This window comes from Bombina bombina, chromosome 5, assembly GCF_027579735.1.
Source record: "Bombina bombina isolate aBomBom1 chromosome 5, aBomBom1.pri, whole genome shotgun sequence".
NCBI lineage: Eukaryota > Metazoa > Chordata > Amphibia > Anura > Bombinatoridae > Bombina > Bombina bombina.
In genome coordinates, this window is record NC_069503.1 from 419,261,436 (window position 1) to 419,280,979 (window position 19,544).

The 19,544-nt window shown below is 39.2% G+C and overlaps 1 protein-coding gene across 1 annotated transcript in view; it reads right to left on the reverse strand.

Annotated features, from left to right (window-relative positions):
• Positions 1–19,544, reverse strand: part of OSBPL10 (oxysterol binding protein like 10) — an 873,140-nt gene that overhangs the window by 367,641 nt on the left and 485,955 nt on the right. The window contains exon 4 of the mRNA XM_053714253.1: positions 13,117–13,308. Coding sequence (XP_053570228.1) covers positions 13,117–13,308 — 192 coding nt within the window. The remainder of the gene's footprint in view (positions 1–13,116; positions 13,309–19,544) is intronic.

The following is a 19,544-nucleotide window of genomic DNA, read 5'->3' on the forward strand; positions in this document are numbered from 1 at the left end:
GCTGTGATTCTTTCGGGAGGCTGCCGTCCGGCAGTCTCGTAAGCCAATCTGATGATGCTTTTAATCCAAAAAGAGAGAGAGGTAGAAGTTGCTTTTTGACCTCTCCTTTTACCAGAATAAACAACAAACAAGGAAGATGTTTGTCTAAAATCCTTTGTAGCATCTAAATAGAATTTTAGAGCGCGAACAACATCCAAATTGTGCAACAAACGTTCCTTCTTTGAAACTGGTTTCGGACACAGAGAAGGTACGATAATCTCCTGGTTAATGTTTTTGTTAGAAACAACTTTTGGAAGAAAACCAGGTTTAGTACGTAAAACCACCTTATCTGCATGGAACACCAGATAAGGAGGAGAACACTGCAGAGCAGATAATTCTGAAACTCTTCTAGCAGAAGAAATTGCAACTAAAAACAAAACCTTCCAAGATAATAACTTAATATCAACGGAATGCAAGGGTTCAAACGGAACCCCCTGAAGAACTGAAAGAACTAAATTGAGACTCCAAGGAGGAGTCAAAGGTTTGTAAACAGGCTTAATTCTAACCAGAGCCTGAACAAAGGCTTGAACATCTGGCACAGCAGCCAGTTTTTTGTGAAGTAACACCGACAAGGCAGAAATCTGTCCCTTCAGGGAACTTGCAGATAATCCTTTTTCCAATCCTTCTTGAAGGAAGGATAGAATCCTAGGAATCTTAACCTTGTCCCAAGAGAATCCTTTAGATTCACACCAACAGATATATTTTTTCCAAATTTTGTGGTAAATCTTTCTAGTTACAGGCTTTCTGGCCTGAACAAGAGTATCAATAACAGAATCTGAGAACCCTCGCTTCGATAAAATCAAGCGTTCAATCTCCAAGCAGTCAGCTGGAGTGAAACCAGATTCGGATGTTCGAACGGACCCTGAACAAGAAGGTCTCGTCTCAAAGGTAGCTTCCAAGGTGGAGCCGATGACATATTCACCAGATCTGCATACCAAGTCCTGCGTGGCCACGCAGGAGCTATCAAGATCACCGACGCCCTCTCCTGATTGATCCTGGCTACCAGCCTGGGGATGAGAGGAAACGGCGGGAACACATAAGCTAGTTTGAAGGTCCAAGGTGCTACTAGTGCATCCACTAGAGCCGCCTTGGGATCCCTGGATCTGGACCCGTAGCAAGGAACTTTGAAGTTCTGACGAGAGGCCATCAGATCCATGTCTGGAATGCCCCACAGCTGAGTGACTTGGGCAAAGATTTCCGGATGGAGTTCCCACTCCCCCGGATGCAATGTCTGACGACTCAGAAAATCCGCTTCCCAATTTTCCACTCCTGGGATGTGGATAGCAGACAGGTGGCAGGAGTGAGACTCCGCCCATAGAATGATTTTGGTCACTTCTTCCATCGCTAGGGAACTCCTTGTTCCCCCCTGATGGTTGATGTACGCAACAGTTGTCATGTTGTCTGATTGAAACCGTATGAACTTGGCCCTCGCTAGCTGAGGCCAAGCCTTGAGAGCATTGAATATCGCTCTCAGTTCCAGAATATTTATCGGTAGAAGAGATTCTTCCCGAGACCAAAGACCCTGAGCTTTCAGGGATCCCCAGACCGCGCCCCAGCCCATCAGACTGGCGTCGGTCGTGACAATGACCCACTCTGGTCTGCGGAATGTCATCCCTTGTGACAGGTTGTCCAGGGACAGCCACCAACGGAGTGAGTCCCTGGTCCTCTGATTTACTTGTATCTTCGGAGACAAGTCTGTATAGTCCCCATTCCACTGACTGAGCATGCACAGTTGTAATGGTCTTAGATGAATGCGCGCAAAAGGAACTATGTCCATTGCCGCTACCATCAACCCGATCACTTCCATGCACTGAGCTATGGAAGGAAGAGGAACGGAATGAAGTATCCGACAAGAGTCTAGAAGCTTTGTTTTTCTGGCCTCTGTCAGAAAAATCCTCATTTCTAAGGAGTCTATTATTGTTCCCAAGAAGGGAACCCTTGTTGACGGGGATAGAGAACTCTTTTCCACGTTCACTTTCCACCCGTGAGATCTGAGAAAGGCCAGGACAATGTCCGTGTGAGCCTTTGCTTGAGGAAGGGACGACGCTTGAATCAGAATGTCGTCCAAGTAAGGTACTACAGCAATGCCCCTTGGTCTTAGCACAGCTAGAAGGGACCCCAGTACCTTTGTGAAAATCCTTGGAGCAGTGGCTAATCCGAAAGGAAGCGCCACGAACTGGTAATGTTTGTCCAGGAATGCGAACCTTAGGAACCGATGATGTTCCTTGTGGATAGGAATATGTAGATACGCATCCTTTAAATCCACCGTGGTCATGAATTGACCTTCCTGGATGGAAGGAAGAATAGTTCGAATGGTTTCCATCTTGAACGATGGAACCTTGAGAAACTTGTTTAAGATCTTGAGATCTAAGATTGGTCTGAACGTTCCCTCTTTTTTGGGAACTATGAACAGATTGGAGTAGAACCCCATCCCTTGTTCTCTTAATGGAACAGGATGAATCACTCCCATTTTTAACAGGTCTTCTACACAATGTAAGAATGCCTGTCTTTTTATGTGGTCTGAAGACAACTGAGACCTGTGGAACCTCCCCCTTGGGGGAAGTCCCTTGAATTCCAGAAGATAACCTTGGTAGACTATTTCTAGCGCCCAAGGATCCAGAACATCTCTTGCCCAAGCCTGAGCGAAGAGAGAGCGTCTGCCCCCCACCAGATCCGGTCCCGGATCGGGGGCCAACATTTCATGCTGTCTTGGTAGCAGTGGCAGGTTTCTTGGCCTGCTTTCCCTTGTTCCAGCCTTGCATTGGTCTCCAAGCTGGCTTGGCTTGAGAAGTATTACCCTCTTGCTTAGAGGACGTAGCACCTTGGGCTGGTCCGTTTCTACGAAAGGGACGAAAATTAGGTTTATTTTTTGCCTTGAAAGGCCGATCCTGAGGAAGGGCGTGGCCCTTACCCCCAGTGATATCAGAGATAATCTCTTTCAAGTCAGGGCCAAACAGCGTTTTCCCCTTGAAAGGAATGTTAAGTAGCTTGTTCTTGGAAGACGCATCAGCCGACCAAGATTTCAACCAAAGCGCTCTGCGCGCCACAATAGCAAACCCAGAATTCTTAGCCGCTAACCTAGCCAATTGCAAAGTGGCGTCTAGGGTGAAAGAATTAGCCAATTTGAGAGCATTGATTCTGTCCATAATCTCCTCCAAAGGAGGAGAATCACTATCGACCGCTCTTATCAGATCATCGAACCAGAAACATGCGGCTGTAGCGACAGGGACAATGCATGAAATTGGTTGTAGAAGGTAACCTTGCTGAACAAACATCTTTTTAAGCAAACCTTCTAATTTTTTATCCATAGGATCTTTGAAAGCACAACTATCCTCTATGGGTATAGTGGTGCGTTTGTTTAAAGTGGAAACCGCTCCCTCGACCTTGGGGACTGTCTGCCATAAGTCCTTTCTGGGGTCGACCATAGGAAACAATTTTTTAAATATGGGGGGAGGGACGAAAGGAATACCGGGCCTTTCCCATTCTTTATTAACAATGTCCGCCACCCGCTTGGGTATAGGAAAAGCTTCTGGGAGCCCCGGCACCTCTAGGAACTTGTCCATTTTACAAAGTTTCTCTGGGATGACCAACTTGTCACAATCATCCAGAGTGGATAGTACCTCCTTAAGCAGAATGCGGAGATGTTCCAACTTAAATTTAAATGCAATCACATCAGGTTCAGCCTGTTGAGAAATGTTCCCTGAATCAGTAATTTCTCCCTCAGACAAAACCTCCCTGGCCCCATCAGACTGGGTTAGGGGCCCTTCAGAAATATTATTATCAGCGTCGTCATGCTCTTCAGTATCTAAAACAGAGCAGCCGCGCTTACGCTGATAAGTGTTCATTTTGGCTAAAATGTTTTTGACAGAATTATCCATTACAGCCGTTAATTGTTGCATAGTAAGGAGTATTGGCGCGCTAGATGTACTAGGGGCCTCCTGAGTGGGCAAGACTCGTGTAGACGAAGGAGGGAATGATGCAGTACCATGCTTACTCCCCTCACTTGAGGAATCATCTTGGGCATCATTATCATTATCACATAAATCACATTTATTTAAATGAATAGGAATTCTGGCTTCCCCACATTCAGAACACAGTCTATCTGGTAGTTCAGACATGTTAAACAGGCATACACTTGATAACAAAGTACAAAAAACGTTTTAAAATAAAACCGTTACTGTCACTTTAAATTTTAAACTGAACACACTTTATTACTGCAATTGCGAAAAAACATGAAGGAATTGTTCAAAATTCACCAAATTTTCACCACAGTGTCTTAAAGCCTTAAAAGTATTGCACACCAAATTTGGAAGCTTTAACCCTTAAAATAACGGAACCGGAGCCGTTTTGAACTTTAACCCCTTTACAGTCCCTGGTATCAGCTTTGCTGAGACCCAACCAAGCCCAAAGGGGAATACGATACCAAATGACGCCTTCAGAAAGTCTTTTCTAAGTATCAGAGCTCCTCTCACATGCGACTGCATGCCATGCCTCTCAAAAACAAGTGCGCCACACCGGCGCGAAAATGAGGCTCTGCTTATGCTTTGGGAAAGCCCCTAAAGAATAAGGTGTCTAAAACAGTGCCTGCCGATATTATTATATCAAAATACCCAGATAAAATGATTCCTCAAGGCTAAATATGTGTTAATAATGAATCGATTTAGCCCAGAAAAAGTCTACAGTTTTAATAAGCCCTTGTGAAGCCCTTATTTACGATCGTAATAAACATGGCTTACCGGATCCCATAGGGAAAATGACAGCTTCCAGCATTACATCGTCTTGTTAGAATGTGTCATACCTCAAGCAGCAAGAGACTGCACACTGTTCCCCCAACTGAAGTTAATTGCTCTCAACAGTCCTGTGTGGAACAGCCATGGATTTTAGTGACGGTTGCTAAAATCATTTTCCTCATACAAACAGAAATCTTCATCTCTTTTCTGTTTCTGAGTAAATAGTACATACCAGCACTATTTCAAAATAACAAACTCTTGATTGAATAATAAAAACTACAGTTAAACACTAAAAAACTCTAAGCCATCTCCGTGGAGATGTTGCCTGTACAACGGCAAAGAGAATGACTGGGGTAGGCGGAGCCTAGGAGGGATCATGTGACCAGCTTTGCTGGGCTCTTTGCCATTTCCTGTTGGGGAAGAGAATATCCCACAAGTAAGGATGACGCCGTGGACCGGACACACCTATGTTGGAGAAATAATGATGAATTAAAGTGCTATTATTTTGCAATGAGATATTGATTTCTTTGATACAGTACGTTTTACTTTACCTTCACTTTAAATTGGAGGTTTTTTAAATGTAAAGACAGAAATAACAATGTAAATGAGAGACTTTTGGTAATGTGATCTTCTAACAAACAAAAATACCCTGATTTGCTGCACCCCTAATTGTTCCTAATAATTAACTTTTTTTTCCTCTGGATTTTTCATTGCTAGAAGATCACATTACAGATGGAAAATGTCTCACATATAGGGCTCTATGTACGAAGCAGCGAGAGCTGCTCCGGAGCCCTTGCGGGGCAGGTTTGCATATGCGAGCCTGCTTCCCGCTATGTAAGAAGCAGCGGTCATTAGACCGCTGATTCTTACACCCAACGTTAACTCTGAGGTGGCGAGGGAAAATCACAGAGAGCTTGCTCGCTCACTCTCGGTTATTGACAGCCACTTCAGTCACGCGAATGAAGGGGCGGGCATTACAATCTGCGATGAGTGTGTAATGATACATATAGGCCAGCGGATCAACAGATACGCTGCCCGTATGTAGGGAAGGTGGGCAGACAGCTTCGCAAGTTGAGAAGCTGTCCGCCCGCCTGTTAGTACATGGAGCCCTTAAATTGTTATTATTTAAAAAAACTTAAATATCATAAGGCTGTGTAGACTTTTTTTTTTTTTTTCTTCAAACAGTTTTATTGAGATTCACTTTAAGGCATACAATATTGAAATATCAATACATATTATACAAAGAAATTATTTCAAAACATCAACTCAAGTTACAAAACATTTGTGAGATCAAGACGTGTAAGTTATGCCTATCAGACTATTTACCCTCTGAAGAACTATAAGGCTACTCTTGGACCTTTATAAGAAATAAAGAATATATTAAATCAAAGAAGGTAACTGAAAACAGTACAAGACCTCTCATGGGTCTCAATCAGTGAATCTTATTTTTCCTATTTTAAGGGAAGGGGTTATCAAGTAAAGCTTATGCATTTCAATCATCAGTATTTTATCTAGGCGTATTCAGGTGATCCGTCAAATATAAGCATACATAATAAAAATAGCAGTATTAGTATAATCGATCATTTGTCATTCTATCTAATATCTTTCAATACAACCAGTGTATTAGTCCTACTGTAAATAAAGGCTATTCAGACTTGTACATTTTTTGGGATCACCAGGTAAGAAAGATGGTTGAGAAATAAAGTAGGTAATTGAAGGGTTTCTATAGAATTTAGTTTCCTTTGCTTACTAAGTAAGCTCATTGGTATAAGGAAGGGGAAAGGTGAGGGAACGGAGCCGGCACAAACTCAGGAGGCTTAGGTTAGGGTTAAAAAGATAAAGATAATATTTTAAAGCTAGGCTGAAACAGAAATGGTACAGGGCTAACTGTTATATCTCCCCTCAGGGGTTGCTGTCGTCACTGGAAAGAGCCGGAAAAGGGATATGGGATATGACCCACTCTCTCTCATAGAGTGGGAAAGGATGAGGGGAGATATCTTTACACAGGAGGAAAACTAGAATGGAGTGCATATATGAACAGAGGCTATGGAATCATATAGAGAAATGTATAACGTTTATCTGATCCTCAGCGAGAGGGTCGTTTGCTGAGGAATATCTGGGGATACGTTAACCTAACTCCTGTATAATCCATCGATGCGGCCTCATGTCGAACAATCTAACAGGAACAGTATTCCTCCTATGAATTAAGGGCTATGAAAAGGGTAAATGCAATACCATAAGTGCATATTTAGGTTCAGATTATATGGACCTATTAAATACAGTGCAAAACATTTTTAAACCATAGGAGGATATACAATCACCTCTGGCTCTAGAAGACTAGTGCCTCAAGAGTTGTGTTGTACATGGGATTCCAGGTGAGTTATTGCTTGAGTTCTCAATCAGGCTACTCAGGGGTAGTATGGCTCTGATATATATCCTAAGAAATAGATTAACATCTTATACTAAATCTTAACCTAATAGCGTAGTATTATATCCTATTCTTAGGTTATCACTCATGCCATTAGCTTAGGAAAATATGCAAATGAGTAGTACATATAGAACCCAGATATCATTCACTAGTCTCTAAGGTTGAAGTCAAGTAGTTTATAAGATAATATGAGCCCTAACATATATGAAACATTGGCTCTCACTGTAACAATATATAATAGTAGGGGTTTGATCACTTGTTATTAACAACGCGATCGTGCCACCTCGGCCGCTGGCAGCACGTCGCCATGATTAAAGTAACCACTAGTGTTAGGGCCCATAATATGTTAAGCGCTAGTAAGTACTAACTCATTAAAGGTTATTAATTATCTAAGCTAGTCTGGTGTGTCTAGGTATACAGCATGGCGATATCACCTGAATATGTCTTTTAAACAAACCTTAACATGTGCAGTACATTTACATAGAAATATGCCATGAGGAACAGATATCACAACTATGGTGTGAGCAACGATATATAGGTGGTTTATAGAAAGACAACAAAGACTCCAGAGCTTCTGGTGCAATTGCCATCACAAGAGGAAGACATATTCAATGCAGGAGGGGATTGTATAAATATTAAAAGCCCTTGGGGAAAAATAAAAACAGGGAAACAAAAATAAATTGCAAAGTTGGTAGTGTAGAGGTATCAGGTTTGGGTAGAATAAGATTATGGCAGTTTGTAACACATAAACTAACGTATTAACCAATATAGAGGTCAGTAAAGTATTGCAACAGTCTTCCACATGCTGGGCAACTGAGTGTCCAGTGTTTCCACACTCTCCCATATTATAATAAGTATATAAAGTATATATTAGAAAGGTTCCGTATTTGAGCACCACCAGTATAGTAGAGCTAAGGTTATTGTAATTGGATATAGTTATATATATATATATATATATATATATATATATATATATATATATATATATATATATATATATATATATATATATATATATATATATATACACACACACAGTATCATATATACCCGCTCAGCTTGATATGATATAAACATATTAAAATCCTTTTGCACACCCTTATACAGATATATATGTTATGTACTGCTACACACAGATAAAATTGAGGCAGTATGTCAAGATGCTATATCAGATCAGCACATATATTAATGAGGTTATGCTATAAAAAAACAAATATTAGAACAATGAGGAGTATTGTCCATCCGAGTATCAAACCTATATCGTGTCCTAGTGGTGGTCTATTGACACATATATCAGACCTAAAGGTCGTCATCAAAAGGATAGAAGTTGAACAATAAATAGGGTGCAACCGTGATTGCCATACAGAATTAAATGTGTCTCATTGTGCAGATAGCCTGTTTTGTATAGTGTGGATCTAGGTCCAAAATCCCATGAAGAGCTACAGGGTCACCTATACCAGCTGTATATATCAATTTAAAACCAAACATTGACTACCCTCTAGTGGAGACAGATATCTACATCGTATCTCTGAAACATTACCTACCAGAGTATCACCTTGTACATAATTATACTTATACACACAAATCTCGAAGTATATCAAACAGACTATTTATGTCATATGTTAGGTCACTCCAAGCAGTTAAGAAGACTCTCTTTTAGGAATAAACCTCACACAATAATCTATACGTCTACGTATATTTTGTTTGCATTATTAAGCTAGTTGGTATGATCATATGCAATTAAATAAGTTGTTACATCAACTTAACTATTAATAATAACAATACCCATTAAACTTTAACAGCTGACATCTGGTTGCTATATCTACATATCCATTTTCTCAGTCAACAGTTATATATTATGGATAGCATCATACAAGATATATATATAAAACGACATGTCACCAAGAAGGATTATAAAATTAAACAACTTTCACATAAATCTATTTTTGAGTCCGTTGCAAATTTGTTATTAATTAAAGAAGTAACTCTGTCTAACCAACTCCTCTGCACTCCAGAAGTCTTTCTTCCAGCCTATGCCACTGAATGATTTGCATATGGAGAATCTCTAACTTGTGCCAGTTTTTGTTGTTCTCTAGCTAGAACTTAGTAGCTGTAATCTGACAACTTGCCATGTGTAATGTCCCTTGCAAAGGTGCAAATGTAGTCGGGGGCTTGGTCTTCTGCTCGTCTGCAATATTCAGAGCTGGCTTCCATAACAATCCAGAGTTCCTGAATGACCCTGGCAACAGCGTGTGTACTATGTAGCTGTCTCTTTGCACAAAAGTCCCCAACATTTCCCCAGTATCTGCTGACTCAAATAGTAAGGCTCCTGAGATTCCATAATGCTCATCAGTTATAGTATTCACCAACGGATGGGCTTCATCTTGCTGAGGGAGTAGTTTGGGTGGGTCCATGTCAGAAAGACAGCCATCAGGAGAGTAGGTAGGCATCAAATGCCAGAGTCTTTTGGCACCTCTATATACTTTCCTCGTCGCCGCAGGACCATCCATGGAGCTCACCATGAGGCTACAGTTTAAGAAGAGATCGAATGCCTCGCGGAGGGATTGAGTAAAGGCAACTTGATAATCGTCGTGCAGGGCATTTAATAACTCTAAAAGAGTAGCGGCCTCCATATTGGGTAGGGAGTAGAAGCAACAGTTCAATAGAACAGATATGATATACTGTTTAGTAGCCCGATTGCTCAGAAAAGTTAGCAGTTCAAAATACTGCACCTGTTAAGTTGAAGTGGAGGCACTTGTAAGAGGAGGTCTGTTCCTCAAAATGGTGTTTTGCGCCTTTCAACATGGGTGTACAACTGTAGGAAAGGAAATCACTTCTGGGTGTATAAACGCTAATGTGCTCTTTAATAGTGTAGACCAATGCCGCTCGCTATGCTCAAATCCTCTGCCACGGAGTTATATATAGCTTCTCATTTGCTTCTGTTATAACGCCACCATTATGCGATCATGACCGCGACATTCTTCGCTGCTTTCTAGGTATTCATAGATTCCTTGGGGTCTGATGACTTTTCTGGGGTCTCCTTAGTAGGTTATTTGCATTGGGAAAATGTAGTTTAATAAGTACCCCTTCATTTGTAGTTATAACGAAGCTGCAGCATCAGAGCTTTACTCAAATGCGACCATCTCTCTCCGTGGTCGGCTCCACCCCCCCTGTGTAGACTTTTTATAGCCACAGTATGTCTATCAGAATATATATACACATATGAAAAAATAAATGTTTATTACCAGTTATAATTCAAAAAAGTAACAAGTAAGACAATAGCAACAAGAATAAGAACATGAGGGCACTACAAATATTTTGTATTTTCTATATGAAATCATTTTTAAGCAGACATTAAGATAACTGCTCATCAAAAAGAATATTAAAAGTATCTCCTAATGTCTCAGGTACCTTTCATGAATGCCTATGAGTCTCTGAGCAAACTGTGTGAGCTCTCACTAATAAGGGTATATGCACCACTCCAGATCTAACTGTCAGAAAGCCAAAATGGTCCCCTAGAGACACATAGCAAGAGTTGACATGCAAATAATCACCATTCCAGCTTTTATAGGCAGCCATATGTCACCCCTGGGAGTCCAAGATTCTATATCCCCATTAAAGTGTGCCTTACTTCTGCCAAATTATCAGCTGTGTGCTTGAAGTATATGGAGTGTAATCTTGTCCACACAATGCAGACAATGCATAAGAACAACCAAATTTTAATTCCAGCTCCACAGGGCCTGCCCTTCTCATATCTCCACTGGAGAGCTTTATCAGAACTCTGCTGTGTGAATAATAGAGCCCAGTAGGTCCCCTATGCTCTAGAATCTGGATTTAGGGTTCTCTCCTCAGGGGAATCCATAGCAGATAGGCTGATGCAAAACATTGACTTAACTGCACAAGATCCTCCGGGCTCCATTTCATCTCCTGGTTTTGGTCCAGAGATTAAATGCACACATTTGTCGGTATACTGCTTATGGGCCCAGCTTGGAGTTGCTTCAGTGAGTTCCTCTACTGATTGTACAGTTTTATTATCGAGGGTCATCTCTCAAATCCAGGAACTTCATCTCTTCTTGAGGCTGTTGTAGGGTAGCTCAGGTTTTACATACAGTGAACACAGCACAGAAATAAATCTCTGCTTGAGCTTTCTGAAGAGTTTTTAACCCTTCTATCATATGCTCCCAATCGTCCACAGCTTTTACTATAAAGGAGGATTGATGCCCTCCTCCAACCACATTTCTCGGGTTTCCTTGAAGGTTGAAGGTTAATTAAATAATTCTACTAGATACAGAGACAGCTATCGTGTGAGTAGCAGAAAAAATAGCTGTCTAGCTTTGACTGTGCTGAGGTCTCACAAGTAGTCGACCATCAGAGGCCAGTGCTCAGGGGTTATTTACAAAGCAATCTTGGTACTGTATGAATCAGTAGTTTGATAAACAGCTGGATCCGGAATTTTTCCTTAGTGCTTTTTTTTATCAGCGGATTATTCAGATCACTTCTAGAGCTCCTGATGTTGCGTCCTAACATGTCCGCTGCCCAGGTACGGCCCTCAGGTGTTAAGTTAATTATGCAAGCCAGCAAAATGTTGGAGGATCACTATTAGTCATTTAAATACAATGCATTTATATTTACCCATCTGGCTAAAAATGTTGAGCATAAGATTGATAACCTCCCTCCTGCTGTCACTGAGATGACCATGCTAGTTGATCTACTAACTTACTTTTAAACTAAGGTTTCTATTGAAATATACATTTAAAGCATTGTACACATAATTACATACACATAGATAAATATGTACACACACACTCAAATACACATATATATATATATATCTCATTAGTATTATCTGGTAAACCTTTCATACCATTCACTTATGATGCAAGATTGTGCTTTATTATTCGTACAAGGTTGTGCTAAGGATAACCCTCCCTGCTCTGTTGCTTTTGATCAACTTGTAATATATATATATATATATATATATATACATATATATATATATATATATATATATATACATATATATACATACATATATATACATACATATATATACATACATATATATATATATATATATATATATACATACAGTGTATATATATATATATATATATATATATATATATATTGATCCTGTTTGTAATATGGACAACACAGAGGTATATAGAACAATGTTAAAACTTAATAATATTGTATAATATATGTAGCAAATTATGGTGTGACTCCTCACCACCTCACAATTACATTGAGTAGATTACATTTTGAGTTATTCAAAATGATATCCATTTTTAATGCAAGGGGCTCCCTTGTTAACAATTAGGGAAATGTAATTATTATGTTGTGTGACGTTTGATGAATATTTTCAAAATTCCTTTATTTGTTATAGACTTTAAAAGTTCACTTCTTTTTGCTGAAATGATGTTGTTATGACAACTGAACATGTTGGCTCATTAGCACACTGAGGGAGGGGCTTGGCCTTTAAATTATTTGTTTGCTGCAAGGAGGATGTCCTGAAATATCACCTTTAAGTTAAATTAACTTTTTGGTTTTCACTAAATCCAGTGAGTGTAAATAAACAAAAGCACAATGTTAATGTATGAAAATGGTCACAGGCATGCTCATATGGACAATAACAGTAACTTACAGAGCAGGTGTCAAGAGCCACAGTCACTTATTGCTCATAACTTGATACACCATAGTAGGTCTAAAACTTTGAATAGGGATTTGTTTGCGTACCACTTCTAAGCTACCCTGTCAAGTATCCAAAGAAAAAATGAAATGCTCAACAGAACCACTGAAGAAAAGGAGCATTCCTGTGTTTTTTTCTAAATACTTAAAATGCATGGCTTAGCTAAATGCATCTTCACCAGTTGAGTTGAATTATTATTATGTTAGTTAATTAACAATTGTGTGTCTGACCTCTTTTACTTCATGCAGCTGGGCAGAATTCTGGTTCCTGGCTCTTCTGGCGGCTGCAGGGGACTTGTGGTGTGTGACGGTGACAATAGTAGGGCCGCTGTGTGTCAGGTGTCTCTGGCTTCCAGGGGATGAGGAATTGGGAGTCCCATGGGGTAGTAATGAAAAGCTCCTGGCCCTCTGTGAAACTGAGCTCTACAAAAAGAATAGAGCATAGTAATATAAATATATTATATTGAATATAAATATTTAAGACTTTATGTGTTAGACCATTAGCTTTACCAATGTCCACTTAAGAAGATCATGTAACCTGTCTGAAACCAAATGTCATAACCATAATAAGGGCCTTAAAAAAAACCCAGGTAAGATGCAAGTTATGAAAAAAATAATTGGTCATTTACTACTTATAGTTAAATAATGACAGTAATAGCCACTAGTTCCAGTTATAAAAATGTTTATTTCCAACATTTCTCACCCCGCTAAACAATCAAATCTATTTAGGGTATTTTAGATTTTAGTAGAACTTCAAAGGAAAGGTTAATTATCCATTATACACTGGGTGTAAATTATGTACTTTAAATATATCAGTATTTTTTTAAACTACTGTGTAGTTTGTTTCTCTTCTTAGTGGTCACACATTAAACAAGAAAATACAATTATAAATTTAATAATTGCATTTCACAAGCTTGTTCATAATCCCAAACATCTATCAGTGTATGTAACATTAACATATCTAAATAGATAAGGGCAAAATGTATCAATTTGCAAGGAGAAAGGGTTCACATGTTGTGAACCTGTCCGCATCTTATCGCAAATTGTGTGGGGAATGTGATCCCCATATTTATCATTGTACTAGGAAACACTCGTGCTATAGTGCCCACTTACCCTCACACAGTTGGTCGAATGAATCAGGTGTGATTTTCATCTGCCAACTCCAGTTTGGGGTGGAGGGTTTATAAATTAGCGTTGGTTTAAACCACCGCTTCATAAATATCAGTTGCAGGCTCAAATGAGCGAGCCAGAAACCGGTCAGGGCATTTGCCCAAAGTGTGTGGATAATTGTATAATGGATTATCCAAATCACTCATTTTATCGGAAACACTTGCTTTAAAATCCCCTGAATCTGTAAAAGACAGGTTCTTATTTGAAAGTCTGTCGAAAAAAAAAGTCACACTAATTTTGTGAAGTTTAGTAATTGAGACCGAAAATATGACAGGAAAATAAAATACAGATACAAGCTGTACAGAAACAGAGACACAAACATGTAACATTGAGACCTAAAAATCGTTATGCTGCAAACAGCATGGAAATAGCAGTTAGATGTTAGAATAACCCTTGACCAATTGAATAAAGCCTATAAATAACCAGCAGCAGTGCAGTCTAAGATCTGGTAATTATATCACTATTACAGTACGGAGTTTTGAAAACAAAATCTGCATCCTTAAGTATATTTGACGATTGTTTTTTTTTCTAAAAATTAAGAACTAAAAAAATGGGCTATTAAAAATATTACATTAAGAAACCAAAATATAAACAAATAATGATCTAAGATCCCCTTTAACACAAACTCAGGTTATAATTTATATATAAAAACATATTTCAACAGAACATTTTACAAGATTGTATTATATACAAGATTGTATTACGGTATATACAAAATTGTACTTTTTTAAAAAAAAATGTTTGTTCTTTATGTTCATATGGTATTTTAACCTTATTGCTTGGTGATTTCTGTATAAAAAAAAAACAAGTTGTATCTCTAATATATAGTAATTGTTTTTGTTTTAATTAAGCTGTTACTGCTGAGAATTTTATATATATATAATTGGACTGGATATGATACATTTTTTCTAGTAATTCTACTACTTGGGTATGATCTCCCTGCATCTTATAGAAAATTATGTTTTACATTACAAAAAAACAAACCTGTTTTACAAATATCAATGCTTTATGTATTCCAGGATTTTGAAGCTGTTGTGTTAATAGAGTCATTGAAACAAAAGTGTGTGTGTGTGTGTGTGTATATATATATATATATATATATATATATATATATATATATATATACACACACACACACACATATATATATATATATATATATATATATATAGCACTTCACAAAGAGATTGCGATCCACGTCAGAAGATTAAAACATGAAATTTTATTTGCAAATTAAAAGGAAAATTCACAAGGAAGTCTCGGCAGCATGCAGCTGCGCTCACTCTGCATGCTGCCGAGACTTCCTTGTGAATTTTCCTTTTAATTTGCAAATAAAATTTCATGTTTTAATCTTCTGGCGTGGATCACAATCTCTTTGTGAAGTGCTGTATGTGATATCCTGAGATCCGACGCCGTTGATCAGCTGTACACCACGCGTCCTGATGATGAGCCAATCCACAACCCCCTATAGACATTGACGTCACCCGGAAGTACCGGGCCACCTGTGGAGCACTTCAGGCTGGAGACGCCGATGGAGGCGGAGGTGACCCAAGAGCAGATTGCCTACAATGACAGTGCGGTTCCTCTCTTTCTCAGAAGCCGGAAAGTCGAAGGTGGAGGGTAAGAGTGCACTATTGTAGTGCTACCCGTATTTTTGTTTCTTTACATAATTGGAGATTACAAGTCTATATTTAATGGACACCGGGGGGGATAACTGTGGTTGGTTTCAAGACATTGGGAAGAGCCCAGGAGATTCATTGTGGTGCTGAAGCGTTTATACTTAATTGACTCACACTCTGTTTCTTCTTTGTGTGACTATATATATATATATATATATATATAATGAAACAGGAAAAGCACACTCTCACTTCAAAGGCATCAACCAGGGTGCAGGCAAAAAATAGAATAGAGAAGACCAAAGTCTGATAAAGGGGTGATTGATCCCCGAAACATCACATTTTTCTGTGCTAAATAAAGCACCTTTTTCAAAAACCCATTGAGTGCAACCTTCTTTCTCTCTCTCTCTCTCTCTCTCTCTCTCTCTCTCTCTCTCTCTCTCTCTCTCTCTCTCTCTCTCTCTCTCTCTCTCTCTCTCTCTATATATATATATATATATATATATATATATATATATATACACACATACAGTATATACAAAACACGGAAGGGGACTGCACTCCTAGACCGGACCGGGTACACATCCCATGACCCTGAAACATGCTCAGCCCTGGGTGCCCAGTGGCACTCACAAGAAGCTGTGCTGTCACCAGAGTCACAGGCAGTTAACCCCAGACAGGTCTGGGTGCAAGAACCATAGGGGAAATTACAAAACAAATTAATACAACACAAGGAGAAAACCCTGCACTCACTAGCCAGCTCACAGCTAAGATTTAAAAGCAAAAATGGAAAGGTTAGTTACCGCATCTGGCCAAATGGGACAAGCCCAGGTACCACGTCAAGGTCCTTTCCAATACCTGGGACCCTAAAACAGCCACACAATGCAAGCTCTTAAATCCAAACTAACTGGGAACAAGGGAAGGGTGCACATGCTTATGTAATCACCCCAGTAATATACAAAACACGGAAGGGGATTGCACTCCTAGACCGGACCGGGTACACATCCCATGACCCTGCAACATGCTCAGCCCTGGGTGCTCAGTGGCACTCACAAGAAGCTGTGCTGTCACCAGAGTCACAGGCAGTTAACCCCAGACAGGTCTGGGTGCAAGAACCATAGGGGAAATTACAAAACAAATTAATACAACACATAGAGAAAACCCTGCACTCACTAGAAAGCTCACAGCTAAGATTTTTTTGTGTTGTATTAATTTGTTTTGTAAAATTAAAATTTAGCTAAAAATTAAAATTGAAGTTAAAATGAAAATAAAAATGCAAAATCCAGCCGCGAGTTGAAAAAACGTTGTTATGCGTTCTATATGTGTTTGTTATATTGTATTGTATTGTACCTCTCTCTCTCTCTCTCTACCTCCCCCCCAGAGTGCTGCAGTTCTTGTTAAGTCTTGCTTATTAGTCAATATATCTAATCCTCAATCCTTCAATAGAGTCCGCCAGTGTGCAAGTAGAGGTAGCTGAGATAGCTTGCAGCACGTGTCGTGCCCTGAAAAGAGGATGAGGCAAAGAAGAGAACAGGACTGAAGCGTGTTAAATGGCTTGGTGTCACCTATTTGTCCTGGACTTGTCTACTTGGGGCCCCCACCAGGCATGTCAAACCCTCCTCCCACAAGAATCTCACCTCTGCGAGAAAACCTATTTTTCCCCGTTTGGAGTAGCTATATTCTTCTAGTACTAATAATCAGTAACTTTGTCTGTCCAGTTGGTCAGTGTTGGGGTAATTTGTGTCTTCCAGTGGAGGGCTATCAGTGCCTTTCCACCCATCAGTCCCAACTGTAGTAAGGTAAATTTCAATTTGCAGTGCAGGGTGGGTAGGTCGTTTAGTAAAGCTATTCTTGGAGTAATGGAAAAATCTTTACGTGTAAGCACTTGGTAATAATTTTTGACTGCTTTCCATAAGGGTAGAACTTTGGGGCAAGTCCATCACATGTGGAGGTAAGTACCCCTACCGTCACACCCCCTCCAGCATGTACCCAATGTTCCTGGATATATGGACTGCAATCTAGAGGGGGTTAAATACCAGAGCATTAAAACTTTAAAATTGAGTTCTAGTGATTTTGTGCCATTCTTCCCTAGTCATTTCAGATTCTAATTTGGTCTGCCAATTAAGAGTGTAAGAAGGGAGCTGTGTAATGTGTTCTGTCTGTATCAGTTTCCTCGCTAAAGACAAAGAGTGTCTTGTGAATCCCCCACCTGCACAACAGCTCTCGAAAGGTGCAAGTTCTCTTAAGTAGTCTTGTTCATATGGTGAGGGAGGTGTGGATGAAATGTGCTAATTGGGAGAATTTCAACCAGCTAGTATATCTACCCTCTACCACGTCTGTTAAGTCCTCCCTGCGCTTTAGTTTTCCTTGCGTGGTAAATTCCCGTAGTGGGGTAGTATAATCCCATTCTGTCAGTCTCCTCTGGCCTCCTCTTTGTATAATTTTAATGGTGGGTGGTGAGGAGAAATACTTATTTGCAGTTATTGTTATTTGCGCTAGTTGCTTTAGGTAGTTGCGGTTATATGGATTGTGCTGGAGAATTTGGAGCTATGGCGGATTCTGGTTAGTTGCAGTTAGTGTTAAATGTGGCATGGAGATTCTGGGTTGTTGCCAAAAGAGTTGTGCTAGTAGTTTAGGTTTAAAGTGATGCTTTGGTGGAGAATAGCTGTTTCAATATTATTATTTTTTTGTGGGTTCTGGACAGCACTGGTTAGGGTTTTGGTACATCAGAGAGGGACAACTCAGTGAAGAGGACAATTAAAGCAGTTAGGTGTTTCAAAAACACACGGGTCTGCAGGAGCAATGCAAGTTGCCTCACATGCTATTCATTAACGGCAAACATCAACGTAATACAACTGTCTACATAAGAAGTGGACCTATGGATCTAGGCCTAATGTTTTACCATAAAATATTGTTTTTTAAACTAATCATTAAAATATCATTTGGAGAAGCTCACAAAATGTTGCCCCAGAGAAAACAAAAAAACAAAACACTCTTCTCTTGTAATGATCTTGCAGACTTAGTATAGAAAAATGTGCTACAAATGAATAAGAGAAAAAGTCGATATGAATACAAAAATAAAAATAAAGACCCAAGCTATATTAAGAACCTGTCATGATTATGTTTCAGCTGGTAACACTATCATGAATCATATTTCAGAGACAGCTACTGTGTAGTCTGCATCCCTAATGCTTTATCCCCTAGCAATAACACTTTCCTAACAAATCCTAGTCACAGATGGCACATGCAGAAACCGCATTTTTATCAAATGAAACAAAATTACAAAATACATGATATTCAATTTATAATAGTATTGCACCCTAGCTACTCAGCAATGAAACTTATAATCAGTAGATGATCAAAATACATTTGAAGAGAGTTATTAAAATTTGCAGTTCTAAAATAAGGTCACCAAATGCCAACTCTAACCATTTTTCAGTTTTAAGTGGTTATTATTCCTGGGCTAATGTGACTTTCTGACAGTAATTCAAATTACTTGAATTTCTTAAATCCTATAATAGCTTTGACTTCTGAAACACAGCCACTGTCATATAGAATGATAAAATACATTTTATAAAACTGATTACTATAAAAATGGAAGAAAAAAAAAAATTAAACATTGGGATAATTGATATTTTTCCCCATGCATGTTAGTTTCTTTGGCCAATGTAATAATTAAAACTTCCTACCAAAATGTGAAATAAAAAAGACAAGTTAAAGGCAAAATTAAATTAGTTTTTTGATTTCTATGGCCTAGATTTGGAGTTTGGCGGTAGCCGTGAAAACCAGCGTTAGAGGCTCCTAACGCTGGTTTTAGGCTACCGCCGGTATTTGGAGTCATTCAAAAAAGGGTCTAACGCTCACTTTCCAGCC